This window comes from Orbicella franksi, chromosome 7 (assembly GCF_964199315.1).
Source record: "Orbicella franksi chromosome 7, jaOrbFran1.1, whole genome shotgun sequence".
Classification (NCBI taxonomy): Eukaryota; Metazoa; Cnidaria; class Anthozoa; order Scleractinia; family Merulinidae; genus Orbicella; species Orbicella franksi.
Window position 1 is genome coordinate 12,009,201 of NC_138151.1, and position 12,724 is coordinate 12,021,924.

General features: G+C 41.2%; 2 protein-coding genes and 1 pseudogene across 5 annotated transcripts in view; 2 read left to right on the forward strand and 1 right to left on the reverse strand.

Annotated features, from left to right (window-relative positions):
• LOC145493842 (chordin-like protein 1) overlaps positions 1 to 6,701 on the forward strand; it is a 51,513-nt gene extending 44,812 nt beyond the window's left edge. For all 4 annotated transcript variants that reach the window (XM_081473318.1, XM_081473319.1, XM_081473320.1 and 1 more), the window contains 5 exons: positions 408 to 501; positions 3,028 to 3,140; positions 4,570 to 4,666; positions 4,858 to 5,142; positions 6,112 to 6,701. In XM_081473318.1, the coding sequence (XP_081329444.1) occupies positions 408 to 501; positions 3,028 to 3,140; positions 4,570 to 4,666; positions 4,858 to 5,142; positions 6,112 to 6,287 (765 nt within the window). In that variant the 3' untranslated portion in view covers positions 6,288 to 6,701. The remainder of the gene's footprint in view (positions 1 to 407; positions 502 to 3,027; positions 3,141 to 4,569; positions 4,667 to 4,857; positions 5,143 to 6,111) is intronic.
• A 234-nt stretch (positions 6,702 to 6,935) lies between these two features.
• On the reverse strand, positions 6,936 to 8,797 carry LOC145493861 (52 kDa repressor of the inhibitor of the protein kinase-like; annotated as a pseudogene).
• A 1,427-nt stretch (positions 8,798 to 10,224) lies between these two features.
• Positions 10,225 to 12,713, forward strand: LOC145493843 (uncharacterized). Its single transcript, XM_081473322.1, has one exon. The coding sequence runs from the start codon at positions 10,444 to 10,446 to the stop codon at positions 11,827 to 11,829; it is 1,386 nt and encodes a 461-aa protein (XP_081329448.1). The 5' UTR covers positions 10,225 to 10,443; the 3' UTR covers positions 11,830 to 12,713.
• The last annotated feature ends 11 nt before the right edge of the window (positions 12,714 to 12,724 follow it).

Sequence of the window (12,724 nt, forward strand, 5' to 3'; positions counted from 1 at the left end):
TAGTAAACTTTGACAATGTTATGACAATGTTATGACGTTGTTTGTATTTTGACGAGTAGGGCTCGTCAAAATACGGCAGAACTCGTAAAAATATACAGCGATACTACACACCAAAACATCTAATAAGATATATACATATCCATCACTTCGACTAAAATTACGCTATAAATGGCCATCAAAATAACCAGTGAAAGCGCCTTCCTTATTTTGTAATTTTGACTAGCCCTGTGGGCAGATTTAACAGTGTCCAGATTCAACAGTGTCCAGAATTTTCCCTCTTTCTGTCTGTCTGTCTGTCTGTCTATCTATCTATCTGTCTGTCTCTCTGTCTGTTTCTCTATTACCAGCGCTTTTAAAATCGTTATCTGCGATTGAAACCATGATGCTTACTTTATTTTATTCCTTAGAACACTTCAATAGAGTGCAGCCTTCCAGAGTGCCCCAAGATAACCTGTGTTAATCCTCAACGAAAACCGGGAGATTGCTGTGAGACCTGCCCAGGTATTACATCGAAAACTAATAAAATTCTGCCCCAGTGACTCAACCAGTGCTAGACTGCCATTGGCTACTTTCATCCAGTCGATGGATTCGTTTCGTGCGCAGAAATCAAACGAATTTTCGATGAAACACTTTTCCATTCGGCGCCATACTGTTTAGAAAATATGCGTACACTTTCCTAACTTTTGATGAAAATCTGAAGATGAAGTATAACTGGACAACTGATTACTCGTTCGACCTTGGTAACCGAATACGCTCCCATTGTTCGCACAGATCATTAGTATTTAATAAACTTCTCAATCAATTAACTAACGCTTTTTTATAATTATGCTAATGAACTAATTGCTTAATACATTAAGCTGCTGGGTTAAACTTGTAATCTCTCCGCTTCTTCCCCTGTTAACCATAATTTATTTCAGCAAACTCGGTAACCGCGTCGGTGAAGGAGCAGCCTTCTTCCAGTCCTGCGAATAGTATCAGTATGTTGATACGGTATGGATTCAGTCGACGAGGTAAGAGCTCGTGACAAAAGACAAGTGATAATCAGTCACATTGCCGAAAGATTTCTGTTTTGGGCTAGCTGAAAGAACTGACTACACCCTTTTTTGTTTATTTTTCATGCCCAGACTGAAAATATTCATGTACCATTTTACATCACAGCCGTACACTAGGACGATAGTATGTTTGTCTTGTAAATTTATGTAAAGATCGATAAGTTCCCAAAGTGTATGCAGCGTTCATGCCAAAACAATGTTATTTCGTTGTTTTTCACTTTAAATCAATATGCAAAAAATGTTCTTAAATTTTAATAATTTCAGTCCTGGCATATTCGTAGTATTTCGCCACTCTCGGCATAATTATATTCATATAAAAATAATTCTTACAAAAGAAAAAGAGTATTTTCAATATGGTACTATCGCAAAAAAATATAGATGACAAAGACTTAATAAAAATTTTTCAGCTTCCAGACCGGAGATAGTTTCAAGAATGTATTTTTTTCCCTAAAGGAAGGAAAGTAACCAAAGAGTGCATTTGTGAAAAAAAAAGTTGTTACATTTTGGAATACCACATTTTAGAAGATTTCATGGTCTGGGATATCCATATATTCTTTCTGCACATATTAGTAATTTACAATGCACACATAGACAACTCTTAAATCTAATGCACATAGATAAAATTAACATTCTGCATCTAATTTAATTTGCCCTTATTATGTAATGAACTAAAGTAATTTGTATAAAGTAAACTTAACCATAACTTGATGCCTTAACTTCTTTACAGTCCGTAAGCATCGTACCACGATTCCAGACTTATTCAAAATTCGACTGGAAAAGAAAGGTATGACATTGCAAAATAACAGGCCCTGCAACATTACTCGAGTAGTTCGCTATCTTCACTAACATCTTTGACGTCACAAAGCGAGGCCTACACGCATGCGTATCTCTAGCGTAATGGCGTAATCAAAACATCATTCCCTGAAATACTGTCGCAAGACGAACCAAATCTCTGATCTTTTGTTCGAACACAAAAACAAAACAGAGCAGCTATTGGAAAATCCCCACTGCTCTTGCGCCATGAGGTATACCGGAGTATGTTCAGATTTTCTTTGTCGTGCTCTATTGGAAAATCACGATCTCCGGGGCGTCAGGGCACCAGGGCACAGGATATCGGGGCTTCTTTTACCTCCTGCCCCCCAAACCCACAATCACTCAGTGCTCAATGCACCGGGTCCACCGATGTAATAAGAATTAAAAAGGAATCCTCCAGAAGTTCGAGTAACAAGTGGACAAGAGCTTTGTACCGAGTTTATCTACATCGTATAACAAACCTCTGTACGACTGTTTTAAATATCTTCTCAAAAGAAATTATTTCTAACAACATCAAGTATCGAAAACAATTGTTGAAGTTCATAAGAACACTTGAAAGTACTAGTAGAACGAAACTGATGTTGAAATTTTACCTGTGGTTACACAATTTTACTGATTCTTTCAATTTATTTTCTCGGGATTCCATGGGAAACTGTCCTTGGTGTTATTTCGGCCTACTATTTATACCTTTAGCTTTTAGGAAATGCAAAAAGGTTTGTAATATACTCAAATTATTCTGTACTAGGTTTTTGGCACGGAAAACCAAAATGACTCGATCCCCCATCGGATTTCATCTTAACCTTTCTCTGTGCTTTGAGCTCTGGCTGCCTCCAAAAAGCGCTCCAGAGACTGCCCATTTGGATGCTTGAAAGATTGCATTCAGCTTCTGCTCAGTTGCAAACTTAACATGAAAACTGTTTGGTTGGGTGAGCATCGATAGTTTCCTCAGTGCCGGCCAGACTAATTATACACGTATGTTTAACTGGGCAACGAATAAGTTGAGAAGGGTATACAAGAACGTCCACACACCATTGTTCTTCATTCAACCTCCCCTTTGGCACATCTTTCAGTATAACCGGCGTTGAACTAGCATGCCAGGCGGTAGGGAGTAAGAATGCTTTCTTATCTGTTTATTGCAGTTGCTCTATGATTTTATTTGCAGAGACGCCCAAGCTAGATTGCGAGTGGAATAACAAGTCGTATGCTCACAATTCTTCATTTAATCCGGTCGTTGGCAATTTTGGACCTTCTTACTGCGTCACGTGCTTCTGCAATGTAAGTTTATATATGGTGTAGCTGTATAGCACGTTAGTCTCTCCACGAACCCTCTATTTTTTCTTGAGTTCGTTGAGATCGTAAGCAAAAGCAGAAGGAAGAAGGGAAACACCTTGTAGCAAAGAAAAAACGTCTGAGGACAGACCAACACCACGCACACTTCTATTTTCTTTTTTTTTTACATCTCAATAACACGCAGTTTTAATGTTGTTTATTGCAGCGATGGACCTTTTTACCAATGTTACACTTTTCCGAAGCTTTCGTTAAAACTAAAACAAAGCATCACCACTCGATTTATCACGCCAAATAAATAAGTAATTAAACATACGAGGTGTCATAAGAATCTGTCGAAAACTCATGCATGAAAATAGTTAAGGCAGCCCAAACGTTAGCCTGCGAGAGCATCCTGTTTTCTCGGTTCTTGTTTCACGCGGCGGAGACAAACGGCAGACGGAAATACGTCTGCGTTCGCATGCTACCCAAATGTATACGTATGAAATACCTATCGAATATATGCCAGGAGGACACGTTCTCCCTGCCATACATTTCTTTGTACAAATTGGCATGTTTGGGGCCCGGGGTAGACGCCCTTTTCACAAAAAGGCGTGCTCGTTGCATTGTACCTTTTGGGATTAAAAAAGCGGTTGGTACTGTCTCAGGGTGTTCAGCCTCAAAAGGTCCACAGCGGGAGCTTCTACAGTACCTTTTAGAGTACTGAGCCGAAAACGACATCACAGGATATTATGTGTTGTTTTAGAATTGGTATCTCTTACGGGTGAAAACTCTTCTAAGGCACGTCCACAAAGAAGGTACCATTTAGGGGTTCATTTCGAAATTTCCGACGAGCACCTCCGTCCTTTTTGTATCGAAGCCCTCCCCCCCCCCCCCCGGATGGGTTTGGGGTCCCATATTTTCTTAAGTTTGCAACAGATTCTTTTGCCCCTTGGCATACATTTCTTTGTCTAAATTTGCAAGTGTTTCTTTTTTATATCGCGAGCTTGAGACAAAGAGAAAAAATCCGAGTCCCTAACGGGATTCGGACCCATGACCTCACAGATACCGGTCGGGTGCTGAACGGAGGATCCCATTGTGAGCTAAGCTATTCATTTGTACGGTTCATATGTGCATGTGTCCAAAATACTGCTAAGATTGGCAATGCCTGAAACGTGCCGTGTAGAGATGAGTAATGACAGATAGGAAATTTCCAACCTCGTTTCCAGGGCTTTTCCAGATTTCACAGGGAAAAGCCTTGGGAACGAGGTTAGGAAATTTCAAGTTGAACCGGGCGTAACCTGTTTACCGCGACCACAACATACCCACGTTACCACGTTTCCCACGAATAAACAATCTAGCAAACAAACAAACAAAAATTACAGAGCAAGCGAACTTAAAAACCTGGTTACTTTTGTTTGGTCCTTTCCTGTTTCAGGCCAATGTAATAAAATGTAGAAGTAAATCATGTCCAACGAGTTACCCGTGCAAAGATCCAGTGTATGTTCAAGGAAAATGCTGTAAGGTGTGTGAAGGTAAGTCAGCACAAAATCTAAGGGACGCTTTCGAACTTTTCGTCCATTTCCGAATTACCTTTAGCCTCTTAAGCGGGAACAAACTAGTTAACTAAAATCCAAAAAAGTAAGCTCGCTTCCAACATTCACGACTTGCAGGGATTAGATTCACTAATGTAAAGTTGGTTAAGACGTATACATGTTTTCACTAGATTCCCCAGGAAATCATACAAACGGAAGGAACCTTTGCAGTGCAGGAAAGCACTGGCTGGTCTACGAGTATATAAAGATTCCAAGAAATCAACAAAAGAACGCGTCCGAAGTACGGGAACAATTCGCACTGGAGCACAAGGACCACGATACGGTGGAGATACACACCATTTACGCTAACATGACAGCAAAAGTTATAAAGACCACGAATACTACCAAAAGCCAGTTCCATGGAATTTTGAAAAAAAATGGCAAAGATTATAAAATCCTTGGAAAGATTCGTGAAGGTGAGTCATCGTATTTTTAATAGATATCTCAGGGTGAGGCATCATTGGTCAAAAATGTCAGTCGAGAAATGATGCATTTCTTAAAGGATCTCAGTCACAGTTTGCGCATATTGAAAAGTTTAGCCTCAATTTTCAAATTCGTCGTTTGCAATCCGTGTCAATCTTCTCCATCCTTAGCCATCCTTGTTCCTTTATGGTTTATAATGATCTCTTTGGTGTTTTTCTATCTTATTAAACTGTTATTTTCAGGTTTCCTACCATTTAAAGATAATTTTGTATGTGGCCAAGTTAACTCAAAATACCGTGACTGAGCTCCTTTAAGGTACCTAGCCGTGATTAGGGTCATCACGGAACGCGAGTAGCGTTGCCTGACGACCCCCTAATAACGGCTGCGAAGGAGCATAGGAAATGATGGGCTAAGAAATTTTCACTGATAGCTTTGAAATCTCTAAGATCTGCATAATAAGGGCTCCTTCAAACACATTCTGGTAAGGCAGCTGCTTGGTGGTATTATGTTTCAGAATCACATTCTGTGAGGCTATTAGCAGGGTTTTCTTTCGGAGGTCTCGAGTTCCACTCCTCGTCTAGCTTGTGAACAGACTCTCTAGTCGAGGATGGGGCGAAGAGAAAGCAGAAAGAAAGAGGATAGAAGAAAGAGGAGGAGGAGAGAGAGAGAGAGAGAGAGAGAGAGAGAGAGAGAGAGAGAGAGAGAGAGAGAGAGAGAGAGAGAGAGAGAGAGAGAGAGAGAGAGAGAGAGAGAGAGAGAGAGAGAGAGAGAGAGAGAGAGAGAGAGAGGAGATAGGGGAGAGCCTCCGACGCCCCACCCAACTCCCCCCTCGGCCACTTCACTCTCACCCAGTTCCTTCTCTGCCTTTCCATCCGCGGTCAGACTCTTCCAGCCGGCGCCTGTTCATAGACTACTCCTCGTTCACTCATTCGACTAAATGGTTCTGATTTTGTCTATTTCAGTTCAGAAAAACAAGATCAAGACTTGGGAGCAACGTGCCTGTCATCACACTCAAGGCTGTATACATACAGTGCGAAAAATAATGAAGGGACTCTATGAACGTGTGAGACGGTGCGGCGATCATGCCACATCAGGGCCCCCACAAACACTCCTTCAACTTCAACCAGAGAATCCTTGAGATCTTAACCTGTGCGACGATCGACAAATTAAACATGGAGTACGTTTTGACAAATGAACAAAGCCGCTGTATGTAACCATCGCATTAGACCACCACATCGGTGCGTGTTTTAACAAGAAACCCTCGTGGTAGTTCATTGACAGTTTTAGGCCTTTCTCTGAGACGTTTCTGTGAGCGCAAGAAAAACAACAAGCAAACAAGGAAAATAGACATTTTTTCTTAGAGATAAGTAGTTTGGAAACTTTACCATAGATTTGTATAGCTCCTGTAAATAACGAGTTTATGTGGGCTTCTTAAACGACTTGGCAGAATTTGTTGCCAACAGAAGAAATTCGTAGGCAAAACGTGTATCCGTTGATTTGATTATAGAGCATAAGGAATGTGAGAATAAAACCTGTAAGATTTTATCATGGCATTCGTTAGCATAGCTAATCAGATGAACTCGAGTGGGATTCAAAAGCAACTCACACGAGCGGGGCAAACGCAGTCCCCCGTAGCTTGCAGTGGAGGCTCATGCGGAGGAATATTAATAAAAAGCGATAAATCCCATTTGCATTGAAAGGACTCACCGCATTAGCTTCGGTTGCAAGCTAGTTCCAGTCCAATGCCGAGAATACGAATAAGGTCTACTGTTCCATACTGTACATCGCTGCTATCTGTATCCAACAGAATAACATGGGCATGATCAAGGCAAATGAAACGCGAACCAAGACCACACACTGTTCTTACAGTTTGGTTCCGCACAAAAATGATACTTAAGGCGCGTTCCTTTGAGGTGATCTGGATCAGGATCAGGGATTCAAGATCACTCGAATCATACATCAAAGGAGATGATGAATCCGTAACCAGAGTGGATTCATCTTCTCCTTTGGTGCACCATGATCTGAGTGATCTTGGATCACTGATCCTGATCCAGATCACCCCAAAGGAACGCACCCTTAAAGTTCCCTCCCTGATCTCTTCTCTTTTCCTGTTGTTGTTCTTAACATTCCAACCAGTCTTGCCGTCTGTCAGTCATTTCATCCTGTTTACCTTACATTGTCGTGTTTTGGCTTGTGCAGTATTGAATTTTCACTTAAAACGGGAACAAATTTTATATGTTTCACTCTGAAAACTTGTGTGACAGAAAGCATTTACGAAAGTATAATAGCTGTGGACGAGACCCTAGTTCAGTAATTATCAGGGGCGGATCCAGAAAATTCAGAAAGAGGGGGCCGAGTCCCCCACCCCCCCCCCCTCCCCTCCCCCGCCCCGAATGAAAACTTCACTTTTCAGGAGATGTAGGATACATGATTGTGGGAGTATTCGTGATGTAAAGTAACGTTAACGTTTCGGAAGATACAATTAAAGAGCATTTTAAAAGACGATTTTCAAAGCAAAATCGTAGTGTTGGTGGTAGGCGAACTGTTAACAGAGTCATTGCATTTCATTTATACATCCAGTGTTAATCGAAATAAATCACTGCAGTGGATTGATAAATGTCATCCTTCTCTGGTTTGGTTTGGCGTACTCGTCAACAACTGCATTATAATTTAAAGGTATGTCTTTGTGAATAAAGAGCAGCAACAGTGCATTTAGACGTTCTTCTCCCATGGTGCTGCTATAAACATTGAAGAGTTGCTACGTTCAACAAGTTGGACTTGTGACTGGGGTGATCAACAGGAGGCGCAGAATTGTGTGGACATTGGGGTAGAGGCTTGAGCTGCAGGCTTTCAATGTCTCTTGCAGTATCGGGGGTTTTTGCAGTAGCGTTGTTCCTAAAAATAAAAGCAAGAATGAACACATTTCAAGACAAGGTATAATCGTTTTTTTCAGCTTATCACAGTTTCACTATAAACTTGGTAACCCATGTAGGGCGTTAACGCGGAATAACATACCAGAAGCACTTCCACAGCTCCAGCTCCCGCGACGCACTGCTAGGGGACGGCAGATCAGGGGAATAATGCTGAATAAGTTTCTCTTGAGAAGACTCGTTAAGCTGCTGTAAGTTGGCAGGTATCAGTAGCAGTCCAAGGAATGCCGCTTCTGATAGTCCATTTAAGCGGGTATTTATTTGCTCCAACAAGTTGTCAAGGAAGGAAAGAAATATTGCCCGTCGAAAGTAGGCGATTGGTGTCCTGGCGTTCGTGTTCTTTCTTAATGTCTGCCTACCACAAGTTCGAGGGATGCTTACCTTGACGTTTGCCTTCTTAGCCATCTTCCTGATCTTTTCATACACAGAACTTGCAAATGCTGTTTTAGCATTCTTGCGCATACCTTTCATCTGTTCCTTCACAACGTTAACATGCTTGTTGCCTCAATAACATCCAGTGTGGAACCCTGTAACGAACGGCTGAGTCTTGCGGTGAAATGTTCTAGAAGGGAAACGTTACTTATCATAAAAACACCGAATGATAATCAAGCTTGCTCTTTAAAACTCTCTTTCATCTGGCACAAGTAGAAACAACTGATCCATTTTTGAAACATCATAAGCAAAGTGTTATTGCTGTAATGATTCTAATCGTTTCTGTCAGAATTTTCTATAGAGAAATTAACTCAGGATTATAAATCAATTTACGTAAAACCTAGTTTTGCGACAAATCATTACACTGAGTGCTTTAATATAAGCTAAAGTTTAATATTTTTACTTCATTTGCCTTTTTATTTGCTGGAGCGGATGATCACCAAACAAAGTCTCCAAGGCAGAGCTCGAACGTTGCCCGCCAACAGACAGATACACATCTAAAAAAAACGATTACGTTTAACTTAGGTCAAATAAGTAACGTACTCACCTGGTTCACGATGAAATGTAAACGGTGTCTTCTTTACTTTCCTCGAAAACTTCAGAAAAATATTTCACTCTTCAGCAGTGCAGCAAGGGACACAGCGTGACAATATTCGTGTCCAGTGTTCCTCGTCATTTCAAACCGAAAGAAGCGCGTGTTATAATTACATTTGGCGTTAACAATTAGCGCGAATTTTAATTTTTGGGTTACGTTTGTTTGAATATTTGATAATATATTATAATAGTTAACACAAAATATATTTTAAATAAGGAAAGCTCTGAAATTGAATAAAACTGAAACCTGATTGTATAATTATAACAACACTCAAAGGACGGTTAGAAGGGTCGGGTTCGTACAAAAACGTTTTGAAAATAGAAGGAAAAAAAGGGGGGCCGCGGCTCCCTCGGCCTCTCCTTTAAATCCGCCTATGATTATCTCTCAGAAAAAGGGAATCATGAATCAAGGTATCTATAGCGTTCTATCACTGGAAGAAGCTAATTTATTATTAATTCTGTAACAAAACAACTTTGACAAAAACAAAGAGGTATTTTGATTTTTTCATCGATAACTTAAACCAATCGATGCAGTTTGTTTTTTTCATTTACGCCTTAAACCGATAATCGTTTTGCAACGAAAGAAACTACTAAGATCCCATATAAGCTAATATATCAACCCGTTCCGGATTGTCATGAAAGAAAAACTAGAATTATTCTACTTAGTAGAACATTTTATTGTACAACAATAATGTACTCCTGAGAAGCCATAATAACATTCCTAGAAAATGTCTGAATATTATTCAGTAACAGCTTTCTGAGTAACTGTCGCTTCAAACTAACATGCTTTAGAATTCATCTGTATGGGAGACAGAATAATTATAACAAAATTTATCAAACACCAGCTGCTGTAGACTTCGTCATTAATTCAGAATTAATGGCTCAGTATATCGTAACAACTATAAGAAAAACAAAAAAATATCTATGCAAAATTGTTCCAAACTAGAGATCTGTTTTAGTTCATCTATTATTGATATCAAAACAACCTTAAGATAAACAGGATTCTTTTTAAGCGATCATTCAGAATGATTGGAGATGCTATCAAAACTATCATGATCACAGCTCACGAACAGCACAGACATTTGCGTGTAGCAACCATCCTGTATAAATACTCTTTCTTCTAACAATGAGGTCGCGTATTTAGGAGGAAACGACTTTCTTTCTCATAAAATCGGGTTGTAGAATAAGCGAACAACAGAAAGCAATCAAAACCAGGAAATTGTAACAATCTTCGTGAGACGAACTTAGTTTCTTTCACATTACCCAGGGGTGCTTCGTTGTGTCAATCTTGTTTCAGTGTTATCCTTGGTGTGGATTTCCAAGAAGAATTCGGCGACAATGGCAGCCAAGAGAACGGCTAAAACGGCGGTAAATGTTACCAAGGATTCATCGCTTTATGTCTCAGACGATCAAGATTTTGAAACAGACCTGGAAGACGATCTTGAGGACAGCCCCGACACACCAAACAAGACAACAACAGAACGTTACCTCGATGCCTGCGACTCCCTGAACACAGTTCCAGTCACCAAATTTGTTCGTCAGTGCACAACTGGTCATGTAGACCTAAAGCATTATGGAATCCGGGACATCGGAGCCCAGGCCGTCGCCATTGCTTTGGAAAGGGACATAATAGTGACATATCTATGTCTTCATGACAATGGCATTGGGGACGTGGGTTCAGTTGCTTTGTCCAGAATGCTGAAAGACAACTGCTTCGTGTCGAATTTGGACCTTTCTGAAAACAAGATTGGAAAGGAAGGTGCTCGAGCTATTGCCGAGATGTTACTAGAGAACGCCTCCCTGCAGGAAGTGAACTTGAGTGGTTGTGGAATTCATGGTAAAGATATCAAGCAATTCTTGGACGCGTTGTCTTTCAATCCACACTTAAAGAGCTTGGATTTCAGTTACAATGATCTGGGAGACGAAGGTGCCATTCATTTAGGACGAGCCCTTTCAGCAAACCAAAAGGTGGAATTCCTTGATATTAGCTGGAACAACATCCGGGCATCGGGAATCGAAGCGCTCGCTAAGGGACTCGCGGGGAATACGAAATTACTAGAACTTGATCTCTCCTGGAACTGTTTCCTGGACGAGGGAACGACTCATCTCAGTTCTGCTCTGGCGCAAAACCGTTGCCTGAAAGTGTTGGAGATGCATAGCTGCGGGATTCACACCGCTGGGGCTTTCAAGATCGCAGACGCCCTCAAGAAAAATCAAAGCCTTGAAGTTCTCAGGATCGGAAAGAATCCTTTCCAAAGCTCAGGAGCTTGCTCACTTCTCCGGAGTGTAAGATGCAACCAGACGGGGGCCCTTCGTGAGCTGCTGCTCGACGATGTCGTGTTCGACGAGGAATGCGTGAAAGAATTGTCTTCTCTTCTCGAGGAACGGCCCAACTTTACCTGCTCTTGGGACGTCAGCATTCGAGGCGGACACGCGGCAAAAGGAAAAAAGAGAAAGCCAGACGTTATCGAGATTTTCCTTACTTTTGTCCGGACGCGGGGACTTCGTCTGATTGACTTGTTCAGAATGCTGGCCAAGGACGGCAATGCTACGAGTATTTCAAAAACCGAATTCATTGCAGGAATGAAAAAACTCAATGCTCCGCTCAAAGATCACCAACTGAGAGCGATGTTCGAGGTTTTAGATGTGAATCATGATGATCTGGTGGAGTTCTACGAATTCCTTGGTTCGAGGAGTCACTATTTGAAAACAGTGCGGAAATAACACTATTCCTTTCTTGCCATAGAGGACTTTACTAATCTTACGAATGCACCAAATGGGAAACAAACCAGAGCTTGCAAGGGATGGCAACGTCGGCTCACACGAGGGGACTAGTCCTTGCGACTAGTCACTGTAACAAGATAAGTCCCATCGTGTGAACTAGCCATTTTTGCCACAAACTGGTCTGAAATTTTGAGACAAGTCCTTGCGACTTGTTCCTCAAAACGCTTCGTGTGAACTGTTCGTGGGACAAGTCCCTGCGACCAGTCCCTTCGTGTAAACTCTTCAGGGAACTAGTTGCAGAGACTAAACCCTCCTGTGTGCCGACCTTTAATTTTCTTGGAAGACCGCATCTTGCCCATTAAGCCCGTTTTTAACGAACATATAGTCCAACAGGATGTTCCTCTAAAAGACATTTTGCTCTGTTGCGGTGAAATGTTCGAAAATTGGTTAACAGTTTGTTCGAAGGAACTTGCAACTTTGAATTTGCCCGAGTACGTTTCAAAGTTCTGTTTGAGGGTTGCCGAGTTCGGAAAATGTAGAAAACCGGAAGCGAATATCTGTCAAGAGACAAATAAGGGTCACCGATCGTCTAAGATCGTTAAATCAACGTACATTTGTGGCAGTGGCCACTATTACTCTTGCTTGGAGTGGCCAGTGAATTGCCTGCGCAATAAGGATACGCACATACAGCTTACGCGAACGCAATTATTCAATTATAAACGAGAGAAAGAGTGGAAAAAAGGTTGATGATGTAAGGCTGCTGAATTGTTTCAAGTCAAAGAATAGCTGTTTTTGCAGTTTTGTCTGCGGCCATATACTCTTTAGTTGAAAAAACATGCCAACGACGCGAAAGGGTCAATTCAAACCAGAATTGACCCTTTCGCTTCGTTGCACG

Excerpts from the sequence above, each read along its gene's own strand:
- LOC145493843 (XM_081473322.1), top strand. The coding sequence starts at position 10,444 with ATGGCAGCCAAGAGAACGGCTAAAACGGCGGTAAATGTTACCAAGGAT.